The following is a 23,155-nucleotide window of genomic DNA, read 5'->3' as shown; positions in this document are numbered from 1 at the left end:
CCGACATCAGACTCACCGGTCTATAATTTCCTAGATTTCCTCTGGAACCTTTTTTAAAAATCGGCGTTACATTGGCCACCCTCCAGTCTTACGGTACCACACTCGATTTTAAGGATAAATTACATATTTCTAACAATAGCTCTGCAAGTTCATTTTTCAGTTCTATCAGTACTCTGGGATGAATACCATCCGGTCCAGGAGATTTGCTACTCTTCAGTTTGTAGAACTGCCCCATTGCATCCTCCAGGTTTACAGAGAATTCATTAAGTTTCTCCGACTCGCCAGCTTTGAATATCATTTCCAGCACCGGTATCACTCCCAAATCTTCCTTGGTGAAGACCGAAGCAAAGAATTCATTTAATCTCTCCGCTACAGCTTTGTCTTCCCTGATCACCCCTTTTACTCCTCGGTCATCTAGCGGTCTAACAGATTCTTTTGCCAGTTTCCTGTTTTTAATATACCTAAAAAAAAATTTTACTATGTGTTTTTGCCTCCAACGCAATCTTTTTTTCGAAGTCCCTCTTTGCCTTCCTTATCAGCGCTGTGCATTTGACTTGACATTCCTTATGCTGTTTCTTATTATTTTCAGTTGCTTATGCTAGAAATAAGCAGTGGATTTTCCCAAAGTCCATTTTAATAATGGCTTATGGACTTTTCTTTTAGGAAACTATCCAAATCTTTTTTAAACCTCGCTACGCTAACTGCTTTTACTACATTCTCTGGCAAAGAATTCCAGAGTTTAATTACAAGCTGAGTGAAGAAATACTTTCTCCAATTTGTTTTAAATTTATTATTTTGTAGCTTCATTGCGTGCCCCCAAGTCCTAGCATTTTTGGAAAGAGTAACCATGCAATTCCTGTCTACCTGTTCCACGCCACCCATTATTTTATAGACCTCTATCATATCTCCCCTCAGTCGTCTTTTCTCCAAGCTGAAGAGCCCTAGCCGCTTTAGCCTTTCCTTATAGGAAATCGTCCCATCACCGCTATCATTTTCGTTGCCCTTCTCTGTACCTTTTCTAATTCCCTTATATCTTTTTTGAGATGCAGTGACCAGAACTGCACACAGTATTCGAGGTGCAGTCGCACCATAGAGCAATACAAAGGCATTATAACATCCTCATTTTTGTTTTCCATTCCTTTCCTAATAATACCTAACATTCTATTTGATTTCTTAGCTGCCGCCGCCGCCGCCACACACTGAGCAGAGGGTTTCAATGTATCATCAACAATGACATCTAGATCCCTTTCCTGGTTGGTGACTCCTTAATGTGGAACCTTGCATCACGTAACTATAGTTCAGATTCCTCCTTCCCACATGCATCACTTTGCACTTGCTCACATTAAACATCATCTGCCATTTGGATGCCCACTCTCCCAGTCTTGTAAGGTCCTTTTGTAATTTTTCACAATCCTCTTGCTATTTGATGACTTTGAATAACTTTGTGTCACCAGCAAACTTAATTACTCCCTAGCTACTCACAACTCTAGATCATTTATAAATATGTTAAAAAACAGTGGTCTCAGCACAGACCCCTGGGAAACCCCGTTATGTACCCTTCTCCACTGAAAATACTGACCATTTAACCCTACTCTCTGTATTGTCTTTTAGCCAGTTTTTAATCCACAATAGAACCTTACCCATATCCCATGACTCTCCGTAGCCATACTGGGTCAGATCGATGGTCTATCTAATCCAGTATCTTGCTTCTAACAATGGCAAATCCAGGTCACAAGTACCTGGCAGAATCTCAAAATAGTACCACGATTTCATGCTACCGATCACAGGGACAGCAGTGGCTTCCCCTATGTCTCTTTCAATAGCAGACTATGGACTTTTCCTCCAGGAACTTAGCCAAACCTTTTTTTAAAGCCAGATATGATATCTGCTGTAACCACATCCTCTGGCAATGAGTTTCAGAGCTTAACTATTTGTTGAGTGAAAAAATATTTGATCTATTTGTTTTAAAAGTATTAATATGCGACTTCATTGTGTCCCCTAATCTTTGTACTTTTTGAAAGAGTAAGAAAAAAATCGATTTACTTTTACCAGATCTACACCACTCAAGATTTTGTAGACCTTTATCCAGGCTGAAGAAACCTAATCTCATTAGCCTTTCCTCATATGAGAAGAGTTTCACCCACTTTATCATTTTGGTCGCCCTTCGTTGAACCTTTTCTAATTCTGCTATATAGGTTTTTTGAGATACGGTGACAAGAACTCTACAAAATACTCGAGGTGAGGTCGCACCATCGAGTGATATAGTCATATAATATTCTTCATCTTATTTTTCATCCCTTTCCTAATAAATCCTGTTTGCTCTTTTGGCTGTATCCACACACTAGGCAGAAAATTTCAGCATATTTGCTATGACACCTAGATCTTTTTCTTGGGTGCAGACTCCTAAAATGAACCCTAGCATCAAATAACTATGATTTGGATTATTTTTCCCAATGTGCATCACTTTGCATTTGCCCACCGTAAATTTCACCTGCCATGTCGATGCCCAGTCTTGCAATTTCCTAAGGTCTCCCTGCAATTTTTCAGTCCCTTTTTTTTTTTTAACAACTTTGAATAGCTTTGTGTCATTTGCAAACTTAATCACCTCACTTGTTATGATTTGTAGATCATTTATAAATATGTTCAACACCAGTCCCAGTACAAATCCCTGCGACACTCCACTATTCACCCTCCTCCACTAAGAAAAGTGGCCATTTAATTCTACCCTCTGTTTTACATCTAATAACCATTTACTAACCCACAACATAACATTGATTCCTATCCCATGGCTTTTTAATTTTCTCAGGAGTCTCTCATGAGGGACTCTGTCAAAAACTTCCGAAATCTAGATACACTACATCAACCAGCTCACCTCTGTCTACGTTTATTCACAACTTCAAAGAAATGAAGCAAATTGGTGATGCATGACTTCCCTTGGTTAAATACTTGATGACAATGTCCCATTAAGCCATGCCTATGTATTCAGTAATTTTATTCTTTATAATAGCTTCCACTATTTTGCTCAGTATTGAAGTCAGGCTTACTAGTCTGTAATTTCCTGGATCACCCCAGAACCCTTTTTAAAAATCGGCATTATATTGGCCACCCTCCAATCTTCTGGTACTATAGGTGATTTTAAATGACAGGTTACAGATCACTAGTCCAGATAAAAGTGGGATGTTTGACCACGGAAAAACAAATCCTGGAAACAATAATCTTGAAAATTATTAGATTATTGTTTCCAGGATTTGTTTTTCCGTGGTCAAACATCCCACTTTTATCTGCACTTGTGTTTTCCCGTGGGGCGTTCGAGTTCTCCGTTGCATTGCGGATTCTTCTGAGGTTACAGATCACTAACAGCAGATCAGCAAATTTATGTTTGACTTCTTTCAGTACCTTGGGGTGCATACTATCTGGTCCAGGTGATTTACTACCCTTTAATTTATTGATTTGACTCAATACGTCTTCCAGGTTCACCAAGATTTCTTTCAGTTCCTCCTCACTAATTCTTGAAAACCATTTCTGGTACAGGTAGATCTCATACATCTTCTTTAGTAAAGACCAAAGCAAAGAATTCATTCACTCTCTCTGATATGGCCTTGACCTCCCCAAATGTCCCTTTTGCTCCTTGATGATCTAATGGTCTCACAGATTCCCTCACAGGCTTTCTGCTTCTGATGTGCCTAAAAAAGTCATTACTATGAGTTTCTACTCCTGTGGCAAGTTTCTCTTTATATTCTCTTTTAGCCTTCTTTATCAATGCTTTGCATCTAACTTGCCAGTGCTTACGTTGCTTCTTATTTTCTTCATTCGGGTACTTTTCCCGTTCTTTGAAGGATGTTCTTTTGGCTCTAATAGCCTCTTTCACTTCACCTTTTAAACATGCTGGCTGTCACTTGCTCTTCTTTCCACCTTTAGTAACATATGGTAAATCCTGTCTGGACTTCCAAGACGGTATTTTTAAACAACATGCATGCCCGATTTAAAGTCCTAACCTTATTGGCTGATCCTTTTAGCTTCTTTTCAACCATTTCCCTCATTTTATCATAGCCACCCTTTCAAAAATTAAATGCTGCTACAGTTGATTTCCTTAGTGACTGCACTATAGATATTAGCTGAATTACCCACTGCACCCCAAATTCAGCCACATCACTTATGTATGCAACAACATCACTGATAACTAGCATTCAACAGTAAAGCATCTTCTTGGTGAATAGCAATTCTGCTTGCAAGCACTGCAGCAAAGTGCTTACACCAGAGGTATTCTTCAACAGGAAGGCACTTCGCTATGTAACTTAGTGGAGAATATAAGCTAAATAAAGACATACGTTTGTGTAATAATCCCTGATGCAGCCTGTTGGTGAAAAATGTTTCAGACTTATTAAAACTTGATATACCAGTCTCAAGAAGGATCTTTCAGAGTGGTTTACAAAATATAAAATCATATTGCTGTGATACTAAAAGTCAATATACTTTTTAATGCAGAGTACTGTTTTGTTTTTCAGTATATACACTTCCTTTTTCGTGTACACTCTTCCTTTTTCCTGCTGTTTCTTGCCTCTTTTTTTTTTTTTGTCATTGGAGTGCAACAGTGAGGTTACTTGCTCCAATCCAAGAAAACTCAGAGCTTCCATTTCACCACAACATTTACAGTCCAAGTCCAAGACACCTGCTGTCCAGAAATCCAATCTGGGCTCATTTTCTAGAACATACCAAACCACAGACAATCTGTAGTGCAAGAGATGGCTCGTAAATTCAAAAAATAAATGTAATTTTTCACTCTATATTCATTCAATCTATATTGTAAGCCATATTGAACGCAAGACTTTTGGGGATAATGTGGGATATAAATGTCACAAACAAATAAATAAATGCCTAATGAAACCTGGTTAACTTCCAGCACCCAAGTTGTCATGGAGACCCATTATTCTACAACACTGTACATGTTTTTGAATGCCTATAACCTGTCCATGCCCCTCCCAAGGTCACACCCCTTTTGGGCCACATGCTATGGGATTTGCACCCAGTGCTGTAGAATAGCGTGCAGCCAGATGAGCACTCATATCCTAATCGATGTCAATAATTGGTTGTTAGTATCCAGTTATTGATGGTTAATAGCTCATTAGCCAAATAAATATGTATGCATGTCGGAAGCGCATCCAAACCTGGGTGCCATATATAGAATCCAGGGGATAGTTTCTGTTACAGAAAATACTGGAGTAGGGTGCCAACAGTTACACCAGCTGTAGAGCTGTAAGCGTGGGTACCTAAATGCAGTAGGGATATGAGCAATTTATATTATTCTGTAAGTCACCCACACAAGTAGAAGATGCGTCTATGTGTCTGTGTACACTTTCCTTGCATATACATGCTATATTTGCAGAATGGCACCCAGGCACCCTGCTAGCACTTGTGGGTACATATGCAAATATGTGCATAAGTGTTAGCCTTTTAAACACTTAAATGCATAAAGGTGGGCACCTAGGTTATAGAAGTCCCTTTACGACTTACTCCAAAACAGAAGGGGGGAGAAAAGGCACATATGAATTTGTTTGCTTATGGTCACTGAAATGCTGAAACGTATTTCTGGAAAATATAGACTCTGCCACGACAACAGAAAGGTCATTAGAAACAACTGGTATCTCTGAGGGCGGATGAGAAATGAATATGCATACCAGCACAGCTATATAAAATGGCTCAACATTTAAATTTGGAGTCTCAACCATACAGAGCCTGTAGCAATACATGTGTTTACAACATATAAGTTCCTTGCTACAACCAAAGATAAAGTACGATACCTGGTTACAATGGAATAACTCGCTGCTACAGGCAGAATCCTGCTTACAAGTTCTTTAATTGACATATCCAAGTTTGGGTCCACCATGAAACTACGGTTCTGCTTGTACATGAGAGGCTGTGCTGTGATGTATCTGCCATCCACACCTATTAAGACATATAGCAGGTCCTCCACAATTGCATTTTCTTGAGAAGATAGTGGTAAAGTCCCTAGTAAGGTATAAAAACAGAGATAAATTGTCAATATTGATGACCATTCTTTTGCTGCATACCTGTTAGTTTCACAAATGTGGAAGAAAATTATAAGTGTGTTAGGTTTATCAAAGCACATAGCCCTACCATCTAATCTAAGTTGAAATATTTTGCCTGTTAGAGGCATTGCAAAGATCAATTCAGAACGGAGGATTAAAAAATACAGATTGGACAACATCTACAGGACACAGAGTGGTGCTGACAAATGGACTTGGCCCATTGTGACCTTAGCATTTATTTATTTAGCTGCATTTGTATCCCACATTTTCCCACCAATTTGCAGGCTATTTGGTATTCTAATGTACTTTCTGTAGTCCTTAGGGGACAAAAAAAGGTTGACTGAAAATGTATATACCAAACTGGTCCTCCTGGGGAGATCACTGCAACACAATTGTGAAGAAACTGTGTTTTAAGCCTGTAAAATGTATTGGATACTTCCCTATCTTAAATGTGTCTGAAGTGTATTTCTCTTCTTTGGCCAGCAGATGGTGCATGTTTATGCTTAAAGCTGTTACAGAGGATTGACTTCTCTTTCTTTTATTTGGAACACAGATAATAAATAGGAAGTGCCTGTAGTGATGTAACCAGTTTTTATTTGAAACTTGACTGTTGTGGGCTCTGACTGGCCTGGAGTTTTTGAAATTACATAATAACATAGTAAATGACGGCAGATAAAGACCTGTACGGTCCATCAAGTCTGCCCAACAAGATAAACTCATTTTACATGGTATGTGATACTTTATATGTATACCCAAATTTGATTTGTCCCTGCCTTTCTCAGGGCACAGATGATGGCTTATGCTTCAGCTTTAGCCAGGAAGAAAGAGAGACACTTTGCTGAGGCTCAGTGAATTATATGTCCTGATCTTCCCAGGTACAGTTTAGCCAGTATGCAAATATTTAGTGTTATAATTGATCCATGTTGTTACTGTTTGCTAATTGCACATTTTTTTTGTCCACTGTTCCAAGTTCTGAGAATAAATACATTTGTTTGTTTGTTCGTTCTGTCTGGAATGATAAAGAATCCTGGTGGTTTGTGTGTTGGGTCTGCGAGTGCTTTCTGGGAACTGTGGGACCACTGGGAGTGTACCTCCAGTAACCTAGAAATCACTGGGGATAGTTTCAGAGTGGGAGACTCGCCCAGAGGCAGTTATAACCCAGGCGGTGGGAGAAGGGTGCTAATGTAGAGCGCAAGCAGCAGGTGAAGGCAGACCTCAGCTTTGCTGGGGACAAACCATCTAAGTGGCCACGGGGTAACCCCAGGTGGGTGGCTAGGCATTTCGTGACACCAATACATCATTCAGGAGGATTCTTTCAGGAGCTAGACAACAGGAAGGCTCTGTGTAACACCAATTAACTCCTCCTAATGCATTTATATTGTACAATTCCAAAATTTATAAAACTTCACTTTTGTCTCACTGCAGATGTATTGAAGCTGCTTAGGAAATACGCTATGGGTAATTGTATTTTAAATCTATGCCTAGGAGACAAATTGAAAACTCTATCAGTTGGTACAATGTGTTGGCTGATGAAGTTTGTCAATCAGTCACCTCATGAGGGTTGTTTTCCACCCTCTTTCCTTTAACTGGCTTCAACCCCATCTTGAAAGGTAATGGCTTAGACTAAATAAAGTGTTCTAGTTATTAGCCAATTTCCAGTATTTATTTTCTGGCTAAACTGTGTACTGTTTTGGATAGAGGTGGTCAGGCTGTTGTAATGCAGGTGGGTTTATCAGCTGCCTTTGATCTAGTTGAGCACACTATGCTCCTTTCCAAGTTCAGCCACATAGGAATTTCAGATTCTTTTTTAGTCGGTTTGGGGATTTTTAACCTGTAGATCAATTAGGGCCCAATGGAGTAGTAGGGATACAAGATATTCATTAGGCCAGTGGTTCCCAAACCTGGTCCTGGAGGCACCCCAGCCAGTTAGGTTTTCAGGATATTTGCAGAGAGTTGCATGCACAGCTCTCACATGAATATTCATTGTGGATATCCTGAAAACCTGACTGGCTGGGGTACCTCCAGGACCAGGTTTGGGAATCAATGCGTTAGGGTATCAAGAAAACCTGACCCCACAGCACAGATGATAAGAAAGTAAACACTGTATTTACTAAGCTGCTGGAAACTTTGGGCCCTCTTCAGGAAGAGGCAGGATTTAACATATTATAACAAACTCCCCCCCCCCCCCCCCCCACCGATTCATTACTTTTTTTTTTTTTTTTAACCATTGTGAAACTCTAAACGTGTCTGAATTCAGAGTATACAAAATGGTCCAGAGATGGAACAAGTATGACTCAAGAATTCATGGAAAATATGGAAAACAATTCTGAAATGAATTCTGAGAGAAGAAGCATAAAAAGCTGTTTATCTCAATTATGAGTAGGTGCGAGAATAAAAACATTAAAAAGCCATACGAGGGTAACCTTTTATTTCACCAAACTAGTTAAATGCTATTGGTTTGATAATTTCCATCCCTTTGAACATTTAGAATTGCCTGCAAAGTTGCACATACCTATAGGTACAGTTGTATCAGTGTTCGCATTTAAGCCACTTAAAAAATCACCAATGAGGGCAGGCCTCTCGTATACCCATGTGGGGAACACTGGAATTGGCTGCCCAGAATTCTTCTTGTTCTGTTTGTCTCTCAGAATCTTTCTCAGGACATCAAGAGGCTGTTAAAATATAGAAAGATTAAAAAAGCAAAACACACACACACTTTTTTGGATGACAATGTTTAGATTCAAATGATACTAGCAAATCATATAGTTAGGAAAACTCAATGTATAGTAAGCCAGTTCGTTTTAGAAGAAAGGCTTTAGAGCATAAAAATAGGAGGTTTTTTGCCCATGATGAAGCAGTCCCAGCTCTCTTAACACAGTTGTGTATGAAAGAGGAGATTCTTGAGGCTTTTTCCTCCTTTTCAATAGATATATCTGTTTCCTCCTTTAAGAGAAGTCATTTTTCTTTTTCAACGAACTGGCTTACTATACATTGAGTTTTCCTAACTATATGATTTGCTAGTACCCTTTTGAGCAAACTCACCCTTTTATTGAAAATTTAGTTCATCTCTAGATTCAAATGATAAACATATCTATAATTAATTGCTACTAATCATGTCTACCATGCAAGAAAAACAAACAATATGGTGACAGTAATAGGGGTTTTCTACTAGCTTAACTGGGCAAGTTCTCCTTTAGCTTAGTTGGTTTGAAGACTGATAGTTGAACCATCAAACCTGCTAAATAAGACAACCAAAACTAGTTAACTAATAATAAACAGCAACGTGAAAAAGTATATACCGCTTCCTAATTTTCCCTATTACTATATTTATATTAGACTGCACAGTTTCTGGCCTTTAAACAAAATGTAACACTGTACTAGACAAAGGGAATTTAAGTAAACACAACAGTTTTTTAAATTTCTACTTCATTTATTTAAGAAAAGGTTCTCCAATGCCCAGATTACGCGTGTGAAAAAAGAAACTGTACCTTAAACTTAACTGGCTGCATCACCTTTAGCAGTAATAATTGCAACCAAACGCTTCCTATAATTTGATATGTCGTTCACATTGCTTTTGAGGAATTTTAGCCTTCTTTGCAGAATTGCTTTAATTCAGACACATTCACAGGTTTTTGAGTATTCAGGTCCTGCCACAATCTCTCTATTAGGTTCAAGTCAGAACTGTGATTAGGCTAATCCAAAACTACTCTTCAGCTATTCAGATGTAGACTTGATTTTGTGTTTTGGATCATTGCCTTGATGTATAACCCAATTACACTTTGGCTTATGGACAGATGAGCAGAGTTTTCTGGCAAAGAGCAGAATTCATGTTTCCTTCAATAACAGCAAGTTTTTTAGTTCCTGAGGCAGCTAAGCATCCCCACACCATCACTATGTTTGACTGTTGGTATGATGCTCTTACTGTGGAATGCTGTAATTGCTTTATGTCAGACATAATAGGACCTGCGTAGTCAAATGCATTCCCCTTTTGATTGGTCTGTTCATAGAACATTATCCCAAAAAGCTGGTGGACCATCCAAGTATGTTTTCATAAATGTGCGACAAGCATTGATGTTAATCTTGGATAGCAGCAGTTTCCGCCTTGTTACTCTTCCATGAGCCCCATTTTTGCCCAGTCTCTTACTGTGGAATCATGAACCCTGACCTTAGCTGAGGCTTAGAGGCCAGCAGTTCTTTGGAGTTCTTCTGGGATGTTTTGTGATTTTAAATACAAAAAATACCAACAGTAGAAAAAAAAACAAAATCGCAAAACTAATCTACTGCGGGGAGGGGGGGAGAAAAAGGAAAAACTTAGAAGCGTACTGATTGTAAATATAATTTCTTTTCTATATTTTAAAATTATTTTTTATTTCTTTTTACTTCTTAAACTATTATTTTACCATATTTCAACTAGCCACTACACCCCATGAAGTGTAGCAAAAAGACCTCGGCCAATATCCAAAAGACTTGTGTAAAAATAAATTGCACATGCCATCAGAGGTCCAAAAAAACACCACCTTAGCTACTATTGTTTTTATAATACATTTTCATACACAACCTTCTTGTATCAAAAAAATAACAAGTCTTACAGGAGTATTTCTTCTATAGTTTCCAGGTACATGCAAGCAAAAATTGTTGAATCAGTAGTTTCCAGCCTCAAACATGGTAAATGTTGATAAAACCCAAGCCTGTTGGGTGACAGGTCATTGTATATGGCCAGAAAAAACTATCCAGTTTTTGGGTAGGGAGCTTCCGCTTGTTGACTCTTTTTGTTACTTAGGAGTCATTACTGATTCCCAACTTAATTTTACAGCTCAGGTTTGTTGTTTTTGTCATTTCGTAAGATGCGTGCAATGCAAGGTTTTGCTGCTGAGAAATCGTTTCAGGTCTTGGTTCATTCTCTTTTTATGTCATTGTTTGATTATGCAAATGTTGCAAGATGGATACTGGGTAAATCTGCTTAGCTTGATCATGTAACGCCTTTATATTTGCATTATCATTGGTTGCCTGTTTTTTATTGTAGTCATTCTAAGCTATTAGTGTTAACTCATAGGGTTTTTTATAACCAGAAAAGGTCCCCCCTTTGTCAGGTTTGAATCGTAAATATGTTCCGCTTCGAACTTTGCATTCAGCGGATTCTCTCCTGCTAAATATTCCTGTTGTGAAAAGATACACATCTTATGTCTATAAGATGGAAAGTTTTTTTTTTTTGTTTTTTTTTTTTAAATTTGGCGCCTTCATTGTGGAATTTCCTTCCATTAACATTGAGGGGAACTCAGGGGGCCATGCATAAAAAAAAAAAAAACTTACCAGGCCAGCAACTTGAGTTTTTGACCAGTTTAAGCTGGTTTAGTGAGCAAAGAATCCAGCGATGAATGAACAAAGGGGCTCTAAAGGCTTCTTACTGTTCACAGCAGCAGACACCGGAAATTGTAAGCTGATATATTTAAATGAGCTATGCAGTATTCAGATGTGCATTCTGAGAGATGCACAGCAGTTTACAAGCGATGCATAGAAAGACCTACCTACCTTTAGCGTGAAAAATTTTACAGGAGGTCTGGGGCAGTTGTAGCATGACAGTAGCTTCTCGGCAGAGCAGTCTGCTGCACAGCCTTGTGGAGGTAGACTCAAGATGGAGAGGATTTCTCCCTGGATTTCCTTCCTTTCGTAGCTCCGCAGAGCTGAAACACCAGAAGGCTGACCCACGCTCTGAAGCAAGCAGAAGGCAAAGGATCCGAGAAGTGAACAGCTAGTCAGTGTGCAAAACCTGGTGCAGTGTCCTTCCAGTGTGGCAAGCTTCCAAATCCCCCTCTCTGGGGAACAGGGTAGGGAAGAAGATCAGACCCCCTTACAACCTAGGCAGGAACTCAACCCCGACCAGGATGAAGGGCGCCTAGGTCCGACAAGTGATACTGCTTGGTGGTCATCACCCTCACACAGAGAAAGCCAGGGGGCCGGGAGCATCCCTCCAGCCCATCCCCACTTCTCCTCTGCACGCTGCTCCGGTTCCTCCTCTTCTTGTCCTCGTCACTCCCCGCCTCCTGCTCTCTGTCACGGCAACAGCATTGCCCCTCCCTCACTGCAGCCACCCCCCTCCGTCCTGCTACAGCCCTAGCTCAGCACACAGCCACGGCAGCCCTCTACTCCCTCTCTGGAAGGAGACTATTTTTTTTGCCCACCCTGTTCCCAATCTTTCTTCTCTCTCCCTGCTAGACAGCAGGCGTGTGTTGGTTGTCATGAGATTGCATGTAGATGGAGGGGTCATCTAAAAAGTGGATCCACCACACGGCTTTCAACATCAGAAAGAGTTTTGTTTTGCTACCTGTATGTATGGAAGCCATATAGCAGTGGAGGCTGTTTGGCTGTTCTGGGAATGCACACAGCAGCCATGCTTAGTGAGTGGCTGCTGTATGCATGCGCTAGCGCTTTCCCTTACCGAGCTGCTCCCTGTTTCTGCGAGCAGCTCATTTGCATGAGATTTACTTTGGGAATTGGCTGTTATTTCCACCTTAGTAATTTTTGGGTGGTTGTTTCCAGGGATTTTACTGAATCGGCCCCCTCAGCCTTTGGTACATTTTAAACCCATGCTAAAAGACATTTTTTTCATTCAGCATTTAAGACCTTATTCTATAAAGTTTATGCTCCTAAATTTACAAGCATAATTTATGCTCATAAAGTCCAAGCGTAATCTATTATGGTCATAATTTTCGGAGCATAAATTTTAGGAGAGTAAATTTAGGAGCACAAACTTTATAGAATTAAGGCCCTTAATGGAACCCTTCCGGTGATTAGGGAATGATCAGATGGGAGTCTGTTTTGATAGTTGAGAAGTCTGTATCTTTTTGCAGTGTGTGTGTGTGGTTCTATCCTGTTTTTAATGGATTTTTTTCTTTGTTTTTATTCTCTTGATATTGTAAACCGCTTTGATCTTACATAACTACGTTAAGCGGAACAGCAAATGAAATAAACTATCATTATAATCTGAAAACCTGTGGAAAAGGCAGACAGTTATTTGATGGTATGGCTAGCAGAATTACCATAGCACACTTTTAGCACAGAGAGCTTTTCAGAAGCTGGAGGGAGGGGCTAAAGTCTTTGGTAAGGACTGTTGCTCTTTCTGAAGCACTACCTACCTACGGAAAGTAAGAGGAAAGACTATGCAACACTGAGAACTTCACTAGGTGGCTCAAAGCTTGGTGTTAACAAGAAGGTTTTAGATACATAGGAAGATAGAGTAATATATGGAAAAACAAGCTATACTGTAATGAGGGTAGAATGTAAAGTACCTGCTGTATGCTGGAGTTGGTGGTGACACTACCAAGTTGCTTTCTCAATTCTTCAAGTTCCTGCATGGATATCTTGGTTGCAGTTGATGGGATGGTGAAGTTGACGCTAGCCATAGCATTAGCTGAAAGCTCCGCTCTCTCTTTGCCATTCTTCTGCAAGTACTGAAGAGTCTGTAAGTAAAACCAATAGCTTCTATTTCTGGACCTTCCAGCAAACATGCAGAACCAAAACAGAAATTACAACTCAGACCTTCCTAGGATAAATGACTAAGCAGTTCTGGATACTTGTAGGCTAAAGTTTCAATACTGCTCATGCAACAGCATAAAGTGTCCACCTGGAGCTTGAACACACCACAGAGGAGCTCTGCTCTCTCAAACTGCAGCTTGCAAGCACTAAGATTCTAGCAAGCAAATTTTATTTACGTTTGGATTAAATTCTGGGGGCTGCACTTTTGGTTTCTCTGTAGCACTCAATGCTAGGAAAGTGCTGGCTTCTTAGTGAGACCCAGCAGACAGGTGCAGTGTTATCTGTGGAAGGAAATTCAAAGTGACGACTGGCTCCAAAAATGAATTAAAAATTGGGCTAAACCCTTATTTTCCCTCAGGAAGGTTAGTCATGCAGTGTCATATTTTATTATACCTGCAGAGAGTATTTCTAACCATATGACTTGTGTACCAGCAAAGTAATCTGCTATGTAGATATTCTTGATCTTCTAAGAAGCATACTGCACACAGTATAAATATCAAGAGTCATGAGTCCAGCATATCAGGCCCCGTCTCCTCTGAAGGGACATGCACGCATACAGTGACAAACTAATCACGCACTCTTTTTAGAATGTGATCTGCATCATGCATAAACTAGTGTCTTGATCTTCACTCCCAGGCATAGCAAGATAACCCTAATGAATATCCATATGAGAGATTTGAATACAATGGAAGTAGCAGGCATGGAAACTTATCATGCAAATTTATTAGGGATATCCTGAAAAGCTGACCTGCTGGCAGCGCTCAAGGACTGGGCAAGAAGACCAAGGGACTATCAGATGCAGCTTCCAAAACCTACAGCAAAGCACACTACCTACCTCTTTGTCTTCTGTGAGCTTCGATAGCAGATATACCATGGGATCCAAGTTTCTTGTATTTTTCAATTTCAGCTCTTCATATTTCTTCAAAAAGTCTTCTGGTGTTTGAGAGAACTCTGCTATTTTAACCTTCAAGCCATCAGATATTAAAAAAAAAAAAAAAAAAGCATGTTTTAGCCTTCAGCTGGAAGAGTGTATTGCAATACAGTACTTTAAGAAAAGAAAAGTCAAAGTGAATTAAGTGGGCAGGAAAGTCTCCTGCCTGTTTAAATCCCACTCAGTAGGCCAGCCACTGTGCCGCTGAATATCACCACTAACCAACCATGTTGAAAGGTGTGCAGGAGAGGGGCGTTACAGGATACAGAGTTGGGAGTTATGCAGGTGTTGGCAATATTCAGTGCTGGTGCCTGCATAGCTAACTGGGCATGTAGGACTGCCTAAATAGCAGTGCTAACTCTGTCTGGTTAACTGTGCAGGTGCCAGCACTAAATACTGGCTGGCACAAACATAGTTGTCAGTTGTGAATGAAGCTCATCACCCCTCCCTCCCGCCCCCTCGAGCGCTATTCAATCTCCCCTTCCGTCCCCAAACTCTGGGTCTATCTACCAGTCCTGGTGGTCTAATGGTCATTGGGGCAGGAGCAAACCCCACTCACTCCTGCCCCCTGTGGCTCCCAAGTGAAAATGGCTACTGCGACCTTTAGCAGAAGTACCGATATTACCACTAGAGGTCGCAGTGGCCATTTTCACTTGGGAATCACGAAGGGCAGGAGTGAGTGGGGTTTGCTTCTGCCCCAAGAAACTGAACCACAGGAGCTGGTAGGTAGGTCTTGGGGGAGGGGGGGATATATGGACTCTGCTTATGCAAGTCTCAACTACATAATCAGACAGGAACTGCATAAGTTCTAGCAGCTAGCTTCTGCTGGTCAGGGCCGGATATTCAATGCTGGTGTCTGCACATGGCCTGGAATTAGATATCTAGGGCTAAGTTAGCTGGTCAAATAAATCAATGAACTAAAACACCAGTTCTTCCTTTTTGCTCAACACATGCCAATTTATTGACAATATTTGCCTATACACAATTCAGACACAATCTTGGCTAGGTATGCTCCTCATCTTATCATTTTAGGTGTTTTAGTTCAGTGATCTATTTGGCGAAGTCCTAGGTTTTTATATACTTTTCGATTCGATATATATGTTTTTAGAAATGGCCATCAACTTGATTTTCTTATTTATCTGATTCAGTTAAATTGAAGCATTTTATTCATTTGTCATAGGATTAGGTTCTCTTACATAATTTAACCTACATACTGAGGTTTAATACCCAAGTAGTATTCCTTTTGCTCTTGCATAGTCTATGTATGCATATTTGTATATTTCCTGCATTTTAGATTGTGACGCCTGAGGCAGGCATTTATTGCCAAAACACAGATCCGTGTCAAGTCTGGCAACATTTTCTTGTGTATTACAGAAAAACGTTTGCATGTAATTGCTTCAATCTGGTTTTGTATTTAATTGATTTTAGAAAATGTTTTATCAATGTTTTTTTGGTCTGTTAATAAATAATACTTTGGAATTTAATTAGTCCTCCATTACTCCCTTCCCTGAGACTTGTATATATTCTTGGGGGGTTTTCGCTAATCCATTGAGTATATTCAGCCAGTGGGAGGTTAATGGGAGAGATAAATAAAAGGTGAATATACGGGAGATAGAAAAATCTGGAAGACGACAAGACATATTAAATACAGGAAGAAAGACCTGGAAGACGACAGACATATTACATGCAGGAGGGAAGCACTGTACGCAGAAAAGGGAAATGGAAAAAACGAGTACTATGAGGAGAGATAGAAGAGGACACGAGTTTAAAGTTTACATACAAACTGAGAAATTGACGGCAGATAAATACCACTTGGCTTATCCAGACAGCCCATCCATATGATCTACTAGCCTTTCCTCTCCCATAGAGATTCAATATGCTTATCCCATGCTTTCTTGAATTCAGATAGTCTTCAGCTCCACCACTTTAGCCATGAGGCCATCCCATGCATCCACCACCCTATCCATGAAGCAATTCCTTAGGTTACTGCTTGACTCCTGTGTATTTATGCCATGGAGGTATTTAAATGTCTTTTATCATCTCTTCCCCGAGATCTTTAAGTCCATCCTTATAAGCTTTATCGCAAAGACCACCAACCACTTAAGTAGCCACCCGCTGAACAGACTCCATCCTGATTACACCTTTTTGAAGGTGTGGTCTCTGGAATTTTTACACAGTACTCTAAATGGGGTCTCTGAGACTAAACAAAGGTACTGACTCAGAGAGCAAACCTTGACCCTCAAGTCCAAAAAATGGGATTGCTTTTGTGGATTTTCACAATATTTATGAGCATATATATGATGCAAGAAGTAGATCTAATTTGCATAAAATCCATCTGTCTTGAAAACACCAGACCTACTTGCAGAAATGAAGGACCAGAATTTGCCATCCCTACTTGACTCCTAGGAATTCCTACTGTTCCAGCCCTGCATACGAAAACACTTTCTAAATTTATAGTTTATTTTGAAGTGGAGTGGAGGAGTGGCCTAGTGGTTAGGGTGGTGGGCTTTGGTCCTGGGGAACTGAGTTCAATTCCCACTTCAGGCACAGGCAGCTCCTTGTGACTCTGGGCAAGTCACTTAATCGTCCATTGCCCCATGTAAGCCGCATTGAGCCTGCCATGAGTGGGAAAGCGCGGGGTACAAATGTAACAAAAAAAAAAATGTAATTGCCCACATCCTAATTTCAAATAGATGGCAGTAGTGCAGCAGTATAGTGTTTAAAATAAAAAACAAAAATGTGAGATTATAGCTATTTGGGGCAGATTTCTACTAGCTGCATTCCTCAAAGAAAACTGGACTAGTTTATGAAAAATCCCAAGAGGACGATGTACACAAGCTTTCAAGATCATACAAGTGGGATTCAGAAGCAAGCATCTGGAAAAGGGACCTCAAGCCAGCATGAAAGCTCCTATACATCATTATCAAAGACTCACCTCACTTTAGCGTCTTGTTTTAATCCTGTGTGATGGTACTATCCATTTTCCCTGAAACTACTGGTGCATTATAATATATCTAATAATGACACAACTTATCAGTCTTATACAGCAGGTGCTCAGACTCCAGATGACTAGGATATAACTGATCTATTTATGCTATCACAGTACCTAACAACACACAAACAAGGGAGTTTTTATTAAATTAGGCTGAACCTCATGCACAAGCTGCTTTCAGTGCTTCTCTATGCAAGCAGGCCTCTACCCTCAAATCCCCCAAAGTCATGCACAGTAATAACCACCTCAGTACACCGTTTGTGATTAACTCAAATGTATGAAGCAGAAACGCAGGATTATGATCCTTCCACTGAAAACATTCATATTCGGTAAAGTGCACTATAAAATGATGAACAAAAGAGCTCACCTTGGCACTGTGTGCAGATACGTTGGTGGTGATGTACGGAGTCCTGTTCTTCTGCAGCAAGTCTATGTACAATTCGGCTCCGTCCCCACCATGGACTCGCAGCAAGCTGATGAGCTCATTAACATCATGATGAATCCGGAATTCACTCATGCTTTTCAGCTTGGCGTTTCTAGTACCAGAGCAGAATGAAAGTAAGCATCAGGCAAGAATTTGCTATCACATTGCTGCAGGGTACTGGAGAATATCCCTTATTGTCAGTAATGAAGCAGAGATTGAATCTGGCAGAACATACTGGCCCACATACAAAACAAACAATAAAACATCATTATGCCATTGGTAGAGAAAACACTTTACTATTTCCCATAGACTTTCAGCCAATGGTACATTTTCCATTTGTGAATTTCTTCCTACGTTCACGATTCCTGCAACCCAGCTTCACTTTTTCTGTATTTTGCTGGCCCCTGAACTTTTCCCAGGTTCTGCTTGACCTCTTAGTTCAGGATTTTTATTTGTTTAGTAAAATTTGTTATACTGCACTTCAACAGACAGAGCGGTGTACAAAATAAAATCCCATCAGTCACACTTAAAAGGCAGACATAAATACCCAAAACAACATCAGTCGGATAAACTACAACATAAGGGAGGGAGCAAATTGCACAACAATAACAACCCGTTACACTGATAAGTTATTGAAAACATAAAGGATAAACAACTACAGATTCACCAGGTCCTTAAGGTCTCAAGCATAGATTTGAAAAATCAAGTAACAGTGAAGTTTTCACATATGCTGATCTCGGGGCTGATTTCATGAATAGAAAGCACCTTAACCAAGGAAGCAAGATTTCAATTTTCACTGTCCCAACTACAGGTAAGTCAGAAAATACTATGAAGTTTACACTGAAGACTGTTCATTTCTGCTTAGTTACAAGAGACAATCCAGTGACATTATAAAGCCCACCTGCGCCACTATTCAGGGTAACTGATGCCATACTTAGATTTAGGGCTCCTTTTACAAAGCCTTGGTAGCGAAACCCAGAGTGGCAAATGTGACAAAGTCCATTCAATTCCTATGGGCTTCGTCACATTTGCTGTGCATAAATCACTCCCGCGGCTTAGTAAAAGGAGACCTAAATCTAATTAATATAACAACAATGCAGTTAACTATTGAGCAAAGATACAAAATAGAAAAAATGCAAAGGCAAAAGTGCATTCTCCAAGCATAACACTTAGACATGATGTTGAATCCGGGTGTTCAGTTCCCTCACTACTATAGCTTGTATGGTGTGAGGCACAACCTAGTTCCCAAAGACAACAGAATATTTATTTATTTATTTATTGTTTGCATTTGTATCCCACATTTTCCCACCTCTTTGCGGGCTCAGTGTGGCTTACAATAAGATATGAATAAAGAGAATACAGTTGATACAAATTGGTTATGGGTTACATTGTACAAGTTATGCGAGATAATCAAATTATCATTAGGAATATCACAATGGGACATCAACAGGGAGACTTTGGGAGGAGATAATAGGAAGTTTAAGGGCAGTGTTAAGACATATAGGCACATGGTTTACCTATTCCTGTAAGTATATGTATGAGTTATGTGGAATTGGGGGGAATGAGAGATCTTGAGTGGATGTGTGATGCATTGATGTAAGTGAGTGTAGACTCTATGTGTTTAGGTTATGCATTTATTTATAGCATTTATACCCCACATTATCCCAAAGAAGTTCGGCTTCAATGTAGCTTACATCAAACTTTAAAGCAAAGTACAATAAGGATTAAACAAAAGTAAAAGACAATAAAAGGTACACATCATAGCAGCAGAATGACTCATTTCAAAATAACAAACTAGCTAAGAGAATTACAATAGTCAACAGTGGCAAGGAATTCACTAAATAAAAATGCTTTCAACAATTTACGAAATTTTAGGTAATCAGAAATACACCTACTTGACTTTGGAAGGGAATTCCATTGCTTAGTATGAGAAACTGGAATCATGAATTGATTTGTAATGGAGATTCTTACAATTCAGAAAATGGAGAAGTAGATAGTGTTGCATATAAGCAGGTAGAAGACCGAACAAAATTTGATAAACAAAGCCTTACAGTTTAAAGGCGACTCTTACATTTATAGGAAGCCAATGCAACTTGATTAAAAGAGGGGCTTTGAATACAAGACAGGCTGCAGTGTTCTGGGCTGTTTGAAGTTTTTTGATGAGAGATTTTCAAAGCTGAGTAAACAGGATTACAATAATGAAATCTGGATAACATTAATTTGCGTATTTTCAAAGCAATTAGACTTAGGGAGCCCCTAAGAATTGTATTAAAGAATGAAATACTGAATTTGAAAAAAAAGGTCTCAAGGCTTTTTAATCTCCATAGGGAATTAAAGACTCTAGAAACCACAGAAACCTGTGGTCCAAATGATAAATACTGGTTGATAGATATTACCAGGATTTTCAAGGTGGCAGAAAAGATACATTATCTATAGAGAAGTATTTGTTAGTAACTGGGTGAGCAGAATTGTTATGATTAGAAACTTGGTTTTGTCTCTATTTAGCATCAATCTGAAAGCAGCAGCCCAAGATTCCATCAAATCTAAGCCGGATTTAATTCTAGGCAGGATTTCATATAAATTCTCCATAAATGGTAAGTAAAGTGTAACATCATCAGCATAAATAAAGGTGTTAAAGGCACGCAAATCTAGAAATCTACCTGGGGGGGGGGGGGGGGCATCATTATGTTAAACAGAATGGGAGAAAGAGGGGAACCCTGGGGCACCCCACATACAGAGGGCCAGGGCAAAGATAAATTACCAGATAAGTTAACTTGATATTGTTTAGACTTTAAGAAACCAGTAAACCACTGCAGGACTTCTCTGCAAATGCCAAACTGATCCATCAGGCCCAATAAAATATCATGACACACTGTATCAAAAGCACTACACATATCAAATTGTAGGATCAAGATTTTCTTCACCCCGACTTATGAAATTGGCAGAGTGGTAAGGACTGCCTCTGCCTGTAGATGGTTCATGAGCTGACTTGACACCACGTCTTCCATAACCTTAACTAACAGTGGTATAGAGGCCACTGGCCTATATTAGATACTTTGCTCAGTAGCCTTGGGATTCTTACAAATAGGCATGAGAATTATTTTTCCTTTGTCTGTAAGGAATAAGCCCCAAGACAGTATGAAAGGTTAGACAAAAGACAACTAATGAAAAAGTCAAGTGCCAACTTCATTAGATAAATGGACATGCATCAAGAAGACAATGCGAAGAAGAGTATTTAGATGGAATCTGACAGAATCAATAGTTGGTGAAGAAAAGGATGACCAAACCCTATCTGCAGGTGAGCCTTGGAAAAAACCATGAACAGAACTAAGATAGCCAGCAAAGGAAGTAGTACTACTTAGTTTGCTTCTAATTTTAATAATTTTCTGCCTAAAATAGTTTGCAAGCTGGTCTGAATGGGTGTTGCACATGGAATTAACTAAGAAGTGTAACTTCCTAATGCTTAGTTTGAGGCCACCTATATATTTTGCATAGTAAGCAGTTTTGGTTTTTCCTAATTGCATGCTTGCACTCCTTGCAGAGACTCCTCCGGCCCAATTGTCTTCAGATTGAGATTTGGCCCAGATCTTCTTGACGTCTGCATTTTCACCTCACCTCCAGAATTTCATCTATAAACCAAGCGGAAGGTATCCTAGAAAACCTCTATTTTTCTCAGGTTCAACTCTATCCAATGTTGCCCTGCTAATGTCATCCCAAAACTGAAAGTAATTAGGTGAGAAGGAAGATGACAATAGCTGATCTGACGGTACATTACACCAAAATTCACCGGAATTAACTCTACCCATGTTTGTGCAGAGGGTTCTTTTTATTTGCTAAAACATTAACCACTATGCATACCTTCCAATTAAGTGTCTCAGATCAGGGAGCAGGAGGCTACATTGGATATGTGATGAAAAAGTTAGTAGTGTCAGTAAATCTATATGCTAGAAGATCTAATCGATGACCTGTGAAAAGGGAGACTTGCCAGTGATTAAGGAAGTCTGTAAAACTCCTGGTGTGAGAGTCATGTAATGTGTCCAGAAGAAGATTAATATCACCAAGTCATAACACATTATCCAAAAGAATACAAGCATTAACAATGAATTTCATAATGTCAGATTCTATGTCGTTCCAGTTGCCTACAGGACAGTAGAGTAGAACCAAACAAGTATGTTTACACAGTCATCCATAACATCATAAGCAACAATTTCTAATTGAGTAATTAATTCAGAAACAGGTGTGAGCATGAAGAAGGAAGGATTTATAAATGAAACAAATTTAAATAAAGCAAGTCTCAATCACCTAGGGTAAGATTACATACTATCAAACACCCCCTACCAGACATCTCATCACAGGCTTACCGCCAAATTTTTAAATGCCCAGTTGGGTATATGTGCTAATCTCAACTTTGTTAAATGTTTCAGACATATCCATCTACTTGCTTCCATGATATAACTGAATTCTATTACTATGTCTCACTGTATTTTCAAATGTAAGCCATATTGAACCCAAGTTTGCATTTGGCAATGTGGGATATAAATGTTAAAAAAAAAAAAGGCTCTCTACCTTTTAAGACACTGCCTATCCAGCTTTGTAAGCAGGGCCCAGAATTTATAACTGCTGTTTCTACCAACTACAATCATTTTTAAGCTGTTTTAGTGATATTCAATTTTTATTTCCTAGTATTTTTATCTAGATATGGAAAGTTTTCCAATAAATTAAAAAGCTGCCAAAAATATGTAAAAGAAAAAAATCTTTTGTCCTCCGCCTTTTAAGGCACTCCCTAGCCAAGTGGAACAGATTTTGACTTTTTACAAAAGGACCATGCATATGCAGTCCGTTATTGGTTTTACCTTTTTCTTCCATTTGCAGTCAAATCTTCAAAATTCGGTGCTGCAGCTACAGCAAAGCAATACTGTCTGAAAAACTGCCTCGCTCTGTGCAGTTTGTGCACCGCTCCGGATCTTCCCTCTGACCCGTCCCGCCCCCTTCTGACGCAACTTCCTGTTTGGGACGAGTTGGGAACTGGGAAGTTTCGTTACGGTGCATACAGGCCGCAGGTAGACAGCTTTTGTGTTGCTGCCGCGGCTGTAAGTCGGAAATTCGAAGGTTTTATTGCAAATGGAAGAAAAAGGTAAAACTGGGAGGAAAGAGAGAGCCGGGAGAGGGAAAAATACCGGGCCAAAGAGGTTACATAAAACGGGATGACGTCAAAAGTTGAAGTCAAT

At 39.6% G+C, this 23,155-nt stretch overlaps 1 protein-coding gene across 1 annotated transcript in view; it reads right to left on the bottom strand.

Moving 5' to 3' along the window:
- TUBGCP2 (tubulin gamma complex associated protein 2) overlaps positions 1-22,888 on the bottom strand; it is a 74,024-nt gene extending 51,136 nt beyond the window's left edge. The window contains exons 1-6 of the mRNA XM_030203196.1: positions 22,781-22,888; positions 17,871-18,039; positions 14,416-14,544; positions 13,334-13,504; positions 8,560-8,719; positions 5,799-6,006 (exon numbers count right to left, since the gene is read on the bottom strand). Of these exons, the coding sequence (XP_030059056.1) occupies positions 5,799-6,006; positions 8,560-8,719; positions 13,334-13,504; positions 14,416-14,544; positions 17,871-18,020 (818 nt within the window). The 5' untranslated portion in view covers positions 18,021-18,039; positions 22,781-22,888. The remainder of the gene's footprint in view (positions 1-5,798; positions 6,007-8,559; positions 8,720-13,333; positions 13,505-14,415; positions 14,545-17,870; positions 18,040-22,780) is intronic.
- Positions 22,889-23,155: the final 267 nt, after the last annotated feature.

The sequence above is a fragment of the Microcaecilia unicolor genome, chromosome 5 (genome assembly GCF_901765095.1).
Source record: "Microcaecilia unicolor chromosome 5, aMicUni1.1, whole genome shotgun sequence".
Taxonomy (NCBI): domain Eukaryota; kingdom Metazoa; phylum Chordata; class Amphibia; order Gymnophiona; family Siphonopidae; genus Microcaecilia; species Microcaecilia unicolor.
This window is presented reverse-complemented; position numbering and strand designations above follow the sequence as displayed.